Source organism: Papaver somniferum, unplaced genomic scaffold, assembly GCF_003573695.1.
Source record: "Papaver somniferum cultivar HN1 unplaced genomic scaffold, ASM357369v1 unplaced-scaffold_133, whole genome shotgun sequence".
Classification (NCBI taxonomy): domain Eukaryota; kingdom Viridiplantae; phylum Streptophyta; class Magnoliopsida; order Ranunculales; family Papaveraceae; genus Papaver; species Papaver somniferum.
Window position 1 is genome coordinate 6,701,968 of NW_020622492.1, and position 8,694 is coordinate 6,710,661.

The following is an 8,694-nucleotide window of genomic DNA, read 5'->3' on the forward strand; positions in this document are numbered from 1 at the left end:
AAATAATTAGCTGATCTGTAGAATTACTTCAAGTAAAAATAAAATCAGAGAAAGGATTAGTGTGAAAACTCACCAGAATAATTCAAATCAACTCCAATCTTTGAATATCAGATCCCAAAATCAACTCCAATCGAATCAATCTTCAAAAAGCCTCGAATCAATCATCAAAAGCAAAATCAACTCAGTAAAATCGAATAAGATCTGTAATTCCAAATCAAACTCTGTAATCAAATCAGTCTTCATAACCAAGTTAATCTGCTATAAATCGAATCAATCTTGGTATCAAAAACAAAATTATTCTACCACAGCATAAAGATTTCGTGAACCCTAGAAAAAAAATTCTACAGATCGGAGTAGGAGAGAGAAAATAAAACTGAAACCGAAAGTGATACTTGATCTTTTCCGGTTATATACGTCAATGAAAGGACCAAATAAGAAAATTTATGACCAAACGATAAATTTAGCATGTGCAGGAGTTTTTTAGTAACATAAAAAGAATATTCCATGTGGGTGGACAAAACCCTAGGACCAAATTATAATTTTTAGGACTAAACTATAATATAATTTTCCAAAAAGGACTATAATTTTTAGGACTAAACTATAATATAATTTTCCAAAAAGGACTAAACAGACGGTCAACTGCACTAGACTTTCTCTAATATATTATTTCTAGGACTATCAAATATTTCCTACCTTCTCTTTTCTATACTTTGAACGATATTGACGAGAAATTTAAGTTTAGATTTATCAAAAATAATGGGGCTCCTAAATAAGAGTCTCTGAGAAGATAACACTACAATTATCAATCTCAGTCTGAAAAATTATCAAGTCAATAACACCGTTTAGGTCTTGAGCCTGACGTACTGACAGTAATATAAATTCGATAAAACCCGAGGCCTTAAAGTAATAACACTTCTACAAATTTAATTTAATTTTGATAGAATTAGAAACAGAAAACAAATATACGTCTTTTATTTACATACCAGAAGCTAAGAAGCTCAACACAACTGTAAACCAGATTAAGCTACATTGAACCCATAATGCATCGGGTTCCTGCAGATGTGATAAGCATAAGCTCTAATTGATATAGCAAGCATTTTTGCTTCTAGGGATTCCCGGCTAGCTAACCATCCTGCAGACGTGACATAAGCTCTAATTGATATAGCAAGCATTTTTCCTTCTAGGGATTCCTGGCTAGCTAACCAACTTACGTGATAACTTAATATATTTACTAGTAATAACAGATTTACGGTTCTTAACAGTTTTCGAAATCGAACACAAAAACCCCGTCACCCAACAGGTCAGCTTGAGAGGAAACAAAATCTGACTGTGACGGCACTGTATCATTTGAAGCAGTGCCCAAAACTGACTGATTTGCAAGAGAATCAAACCAGTTATCCAACTCTGATTGACCAGTCGGGTTCACGTTTATTTCATGCGGAGAGCCGTAGGAAGGATCTGTACCATCAACAGGTAAAGGCGGGGCTGAGGTTGGCTGCAGACCTGGAATTTGAGAAACCTCTGCCATGGGATATGTGTCCACTGTTGGTTGTGTTTCCATAAACCAATTAAAGTTGTATTCTGAAGGGATTGGATTAGTGATATTAGAAACAGGAGTCTCAACCGGATATAGATGCTGCATGTTACTACTGGGTTCAGTATCATACAAAGCATCTGCAGAATTGCCACTTATGGTTGAGCTTGGTTGGGATAGGTTCTTATAGGTGTTATCCCCTGCGGAGTCGATGGTCCCAAAGGAGTTCTGACATCTTTGGTTATGATAATTTCCACCTTGAACTTTCACTGAAGGCTGGTAGATCCTCTTTGCCTGTAATTTCTGTGCCGGATCATTGTAATGAACAGAAGAACTGTGGGCAAATCGGTGCTTAGGTAAAGCACCAACACCGACAGACCCCACCCTTTTAAAATTTGTATGTGGATGTGGGCCTAAAGCAACACCAACTCTATCTCTATCTCTTCTGGCAATGTTGTTATTACTTGTACCACCACCCGACATTAGGGGTGACCTGCTGCTAATGTGATCAGGGTATCTATTTCTGCTCAAGGGGACTGATGCTACCCGTGCAATGTTCGTACTTCTCCGGTTAATGATATTAGGGACACCAAAGTTGGAATTTGGCAAACAAGGTCGTACTGCAGCTGATGAGACTGAGTGTGATAGAAAAGAACCATTACCCATAGGTTGAGTAAGCGGGAATGTTGATGGGGATTTGTAAGAGGCTATGTGGGGCTTTGATGAAGTTGTCCCAGGAAGTTTCTGCATTGCTAGAGTGGCTTTTAGCTTGAAGCATTTCCTTTGAGCTTTCCATATTTCCTCCTTATCAGATGCATGACAATGGTCATTTTTGGAGAGACCGGCGCCCCAATATTTGCATGGAGCACGCAAGTCACAAACATAACAATGGCACTGCAGGCAAGGTTTTCCCAAATTTTATAACATTTGAAGTAGAAGAATAGATGTAATTATGTAACAAATATAATAAAGTACAGCTATTTTACGGGAATGAGTGATTTTACCAGGTCACAGTACTTTTCGTGTGGCGCAGTGCGGAAAGGATATGTTGCACACTGTTCTCGTGAGTGAGGATAATCTCTGCATGCTACCTGACACAGCAAAATGGGAAAGTATATAAATTCAGCCAATGACCTAAACACAAGAGTTTAATCCCAAACCTATCAAGATAAGTAGATCAAAATCCTCAGTAAATTTAGTGGATATACAAGTATAGCATCAGCTCACTCCAAGATAATTGAAGACAACATTTAAATGTACCACAAACAATTATATGAGCACTATTCCTTTGACCTAAACATGTCACACCAAAGGCAACAAAACCTTTGTATCTCTCTAATGTGAAGCCCAACAGTGTACTTCTTAATCTCTGAACTGCCAAATATCTCACCTTTCTCTCTTTCTAGTTGGCCCGGCTTTGTCCAACATAGGAAATGAGTAACCAGTCATGATTTCAAGTCAGAAAGACATCAACTAGGGAAGCTTCACTTCGAACCCCTAGGGACAATATAAGAAAACTAATAAGGCGTAGAAGTGAGTCTTAACATCAATCTCTCTAACCACCATTCTATTTCAACAAAGCTTCACACATGGATTATTCCCATAGAATTGTCTCAAACTGCTCGGTCTGACCATATTCCTCATCAGAGAGTTACCAACATCCACCCTGTGGAATAAGCTTGGCCTGAAAATATCCATGCATTAACCTCCGTAACGAGACAATACAGATGAGAAACCGGATAAGGACAGACAGGTAACAAGATTCTAAGTGTAATTTGTTCTTAGTTGGCAAAAGACATTTCAGAGTCTATAGAGGGCGAAAGAGAGTTTAAAATTTTCAATCCATGACTAGCAACTTAAGACAACGCATAAAAGGATGAGGGAGTCTTTAGATAGGCGTGATGGTAGTGAGGGAGGAAAGGAGTATATGTCTTGTCCAAAATAAGCTTTTAGGGGTTGATAAAAAGGAGCAGCAGAAATTACTAAGGACACTGAGTTAGTTTGTCACCAGAGGTGACATCTGCCAAGGAGATGCCATGATGTGTAAGTGATAATGCAAATTTGTGTGATAAATTAAGGAACTACTATAGTATATGCAATGCAATACAATTTTAGATCAACACCATCTTCCTGACATCCCTAGCCTTCCGTAAAATAGGCCTGGAATAAAATATCATGTCTTGCTAATGACAACCATCTAAATGACACCTTCCCAATTAAAGATGCAGTAGATTGTGATGATCTTATAGTTTAAGTTATGCCTCAAACACAAGAACACCTCGGCACAATACCTACTAGTTTCGCACATACTTGCATCACAAAAGCATCAATGTTCTTTACAAGTTTACTAAACACCAAAATCGACAAGCTTATAATGAGTTATAAAAGGATAATAGAACAACTAAAAAGTTACCTGCCCTTTTTCGCTAACAACAAGCAACTCATCTGATTCATTCTCATTACTATTATTCTCAACAGCAACTGGATTCTCAGGATCTTCATCCAATATCAAACAATCATCATCATCATCGTTTCTAATTACACCAGGTTTCTTCAAATCGGATGCCTTCTTATTATTATTTCTACTCTCTCTCAGCTTATTAGAACTACACGAAACCTCACTAATAAATACAACGTCATCAGATGAATCATCATCCTTTATACTTTCAGCAGAATCAAGTAATTCTGATAGCCAATCAATCTGATCATCTTCAGTTTCTTTCCTTTCCTCCTGAACTCCTCCATTATCTTCTTCTTCATCATCAGAACTGATGTGAAAAATAATTGGCTCTTGACTCATAACTTCAAAGAAATAAATACTTCTCCTAAGCAATACTTAAAACTTTTACATGGGGTTTCCAAAAATCTATACCAGATAAAGAGGTTCTCTCCATAAACAAAGATGTAATTTTACCTAAAATGAATTTTTTTTGCTGGAAAGAAAAAAAGAATATAAAACCAGATAAACAATGAATTTTAGAGAGAAACCAGTAAAAAGTACCGAAACTCAAAGATACGCTGAATCGAGATTGATGGAATAGCATTGGCTCCTTATGATTGACGAAACCCTAACCTGAAAATGGGAACGAGGTTTTTCGGAAACTATGCTATGAACGAGGTTTTCCCCAAATAAGTTCTTCTCCAAGGTGTTGTGATGTTGTCAATGGAGTCAATGTTTTGGACTAGGTGGATATTTGGGCTTATGATTTGAAGACTTTAATAGGATTTGTGAAGTAAGATCCAGCTATTTTCTCTATGAATGGCTTTTTTTTGGATCATGATTTTTTTGGGACCATGGTTCTATTTTTAGTAAGACATTTAGAAGTAAATGTAGGTCACTTCTTATTTAGATATTTATTTAATACCTAAACTACCCTCCTGATTAATTTTGGGTAATGATTAATGAAATCATTAGTGAAATGATTAAGCTAAAGAAGTAGAATTATTGAGAGAGTAAAATTAGAGAAGATGAAGAAGAAAAACATGGAAAATAAATTTTCTTCCAATTCACTAAGCTTGAGTATTCAAGTGATGATAGCTCATCTGATTCTTCATCTCCATCCTCTCCTAGAGTATTTGTTAATCTTCACTATGATCTAAATATGAGTTATTTCTTAGATGGTGAATGTATTCTTCCACAAACTCAATCTCAAGATGAAAATGATGGATTTTACCAACCACAACCGGAGGAAGAGTATTTGGGTACCCAAGTATGCTTCAAACTTAGATAATGGTGGTTGAATTGGTCCAAATATTCATAAAACTGTAAATTTTTATACAAAATTCGTGCTAGGTTCATGTAGTTCGTTTACCAAGTGTGAAGAACAGGTAACCGAACACGGAGTTTGGTTAATAAATGTCAAGAACATATAACCGAACACAGAGTTCGGTTTCTTTCTTCAAACACGCAGGTGGCCGAACTTTAGTAATAAGATTTACAGAGGTATGTTTGGTTAGTTCGCAAACTTCAACGCAACCAAGTTTCCAATCGAACTGCAGGTTAAAAGTAACCTAGTATTAGAAGTTCGGTTGGTTCACAAACTTCAACATATTTTGCGAATCAACCGAACTGGGCTTATATATGCATATATGCAGGCAAACGTTCGGTTACTACGAAATTTATTTCTTGGCGAATTAGGTAGAGTTCGGTTACGAAGTTTCAAAGGTAGAGTTCGATTACAAAGAAAACTTAATATTTTTGCGAAGGAACCGAACTTATGGACTTGTGTTGTTCTAATATTTTTGCGAAGAAAACTTAACAAGGAGTTCGGTTAAAAGTATTTTTTGCGAATCAACCGAACTCTGAGTTCGGTTAAGAAAAAAATAATTCCTGATAACCGAACTTTTTGCGACGAAACCGAACGTTTTGCGACGTAACCGAACTTTTCTCTGGAAAAAAAAAACTCCATTAAACCTCTCTGCAACTTCCATTTTCAACTCATTTTGATGATTACTTCTCATTTATTCAACCAAAAACGAATGACAAGTAATGGGTTTGTGAGAATATCTTTTTTAATGTTTTAAATTAAGCTATATATATAGAGGTGGTGGTGGTTGGTGGTGGTGGTAATCGGAGGTGGTGGTGGTAATCGTGGTTGGTGGTGGTGATAATCAGAGGTGGTGGTGGTGGTAATCTACGGTGGTGGTGGGAGGAGGTGGTGGTTATTAGGTTGGTTTTAAATTAAATTAGGTTAAGAGTAGGTTAGTCATTCCAACGCTTTAGGACACCCCTTATAACTATAGGGAGGGTGGCTTAATAAAACCATGGTCCCTAAAAAATCATTCTACAGTTACGTATTCTGATCTTACTTGTTCTATCGTATTGAGTTTTATCTTCTCTAAGATTTACTCGAGATTTATCTCCGATAGGTAAGATATAAAAGTAATCACAACAGTTTTTCGTCTCAGACTATTGTGATTCCGCAATAACTTTTCATGTTAATCAGTTGGGTTATTGTAAGGTGACTAATATTTCTAGGCTGCTCTTCGGGAGGATAAGACCGGATTATTAGTTGGTTCCTGTTCACTTTGATTTTATCAAAAGACGGAACAAAACCCGAATAAAGAATAAAAATTTTGTGGGAGACAAATTTGTTTATAAGTCTTCGACTTTGGGTCGTAGAAACTCTTAGTTGTGGGTGAGATCAACTAAGGGAATCAAGTGTGTTGATACATGAAAAATATTACCCTTTAGCCGGGCTAGTGTGCCCCCAAAAGGGAGGCAAACCCAACATGAAAATTGAGGACTTGGGGATTAAAGACCAAGTCCACTAAGAAAGTATCCATAAGATGGGAAGGACAAGGGAGGAATTAATAAGAAAAAAAGAGGTTATATTAGAAAAAGAATGACATTGGTAGTAATTAAGGGGGGGGGGGGTTAGAACACGTGGCACGATATCATAAAAAGAGGAGACTTTTGAAAAGTCTATATAAGGAGGCGTATAGTACAATAGAAGGGGAATCTCTTTCTCTCTCTCTTCTCTTGAGGAATTGGGTGTGTTGTGGCTAGGACTTGTAGAACCAAAATCAAATTCACCCCTCAACATTTGGCGACCACACCCGGAGACACGTCTCTAGCCCAGGCGCTTAATTCCCTCAATTTTTCTTATCTTTCTCGGTGTTTAATATCACCTCTCACCCATTTTCCTAAGATTTCCCTACTCATCATTTACACGCCAACTATTTACCCCCACATCGCCCTCTTTTATCTCCGCGTGCTTGTCCATCCGTGCCCTCTCAAAAAAAAAAAAGACAAAGAGTCACCTCCTCGTTACCACCGCCGCTTCACTACATCAACGCTCTCGAACTACACCAGCGCCCTTCTCCCCTATCTCCGACTACAATAAGTAACCAGTGTCACTTCACCCTCATGTTGGGTAAATTACTAATAATGTAACTGAGAAGAAGATACTTAGCTCAAACCGATGTTGCTGGAGATGCACAGAAAATGTAGAGGCACGTATACAATACGCTGTCCTAAAGGCAATATCGCCTGCCACTCCTCTGAGATGCTACAGCAGTTGGCGAGTCACCTCCAGGATACAACTACAGTTAGTACCCCTCAATGTAGCATACAATGAGGGTACCCTTAGAGCTTGGCAGAACTTAAAACAGTAGAAGAGATGTTTACAGAAAAACAGAGGGAGAGTAAGGGATCCAGGACAAAACACAGACAAAGAAGCCAAGACAAGCACGTTCAGACAAAAAGATAGGATCTAATGAACCCACACCCGAGCCCGACCCGACCGACGGCGGCGTGCGTGCTTCTATGCAAAGCACCGCGCGTACGGGAAAGGCAACCTTGCCCTAGTCTAGGCCTTCCCTCCAAGCACAAAAGTCTAATGACCCAAGGGCCATGCCCTTATAGCCAATTCTATGGTATTTAAGTCTAAAGCTCTTTAGATTTTAGTCAATGTGGGACTATTGTTTTATCTATTCAAATGAAAAAACAATTAATGGGCAATAGGTTTAGGGATCAAAACATAGTCCATGGAAAAAATTGGTATTTTTAAAGCGTTTTTTCTAACACCTCATTCTCCAGTCACATTAGAGCATACTAGCTGTCTTCATCGGATAAAGTTTTAAGCGAGAACAACAACAATTTCCTATCTCCAAAAACGAAAACAAAAGAATAGCTTACCGGCGTCTATCAAAGGCTAAAGAAGTTGAAAAAAGCAGGGAGGTGAGAGGAAACCATTGAATTGGCAAAATTTCAATCACTTACGGAAGAGAGACGAGTTAGAGCAATAGGAAGTTGATGCTTGCACACGAACTGTCTGTGCAAATTCTACGCAGAAGAGCTATTCAATGTTCAAACAACAGCTGTTGTATAAATCTCTATCCTCTTAACCCCATGATCAGCGCCGCCTCACCACATCAGCATCGCCTAACTTTATCAGCGCGGTTTAACTTCATCAACGTTTCACTGCACCAGTGCCACTTCATCCCGATTCTATGGCTACCAAAGTACATCATCGCCGCTTTCCTCTTTCACGGAACCATAATGAAGGACCCGCTCTCCAACCAGAGACGTTGGTTCTCAAAGAAATTAGATACGGAGTTGGTAAATCCACTGATCACCAATAAATCAATCGGAAGAGATAAGTTTTTCGATCTCCTTAAACTCTGATTATGTTGTCTTTTTAAATATCATTTTAAGA

At 38.0% G+C, this 8,694-nt stretch overlaps 1 protein-coding gene across 1 annotated transcript; it reads right to left on the reverse strand.

Annotated features, from left to right (window-relative positions):
- Window positions 1-898: 898 nt before the first annotated feature.
- LOC113333681 lies at window positions 899-4,727 on the reverse strand. Its single transcript, XM_026580105.1, has 3 exons — window positions 3,948-4,727; window positions 2,539-2,625; window positions 899-2,428 (listed from the first exon to the last, which is right to left on the reverse strand). Exons 1-3 carry the CDS (start codon window positions 4,332-4,334, stop codon window positions 1,256-1,258), a joined length of 1,647 nt encoding a protein of 548 aa, XP_026435890.1. The 5' UTR covers window positions 4,335-4,727; the 3' UTR covers window positions 899-1,255.
- Between the last annotated feature and the right edge of the window lie 3,967 nt (window positions 4,728-8,694).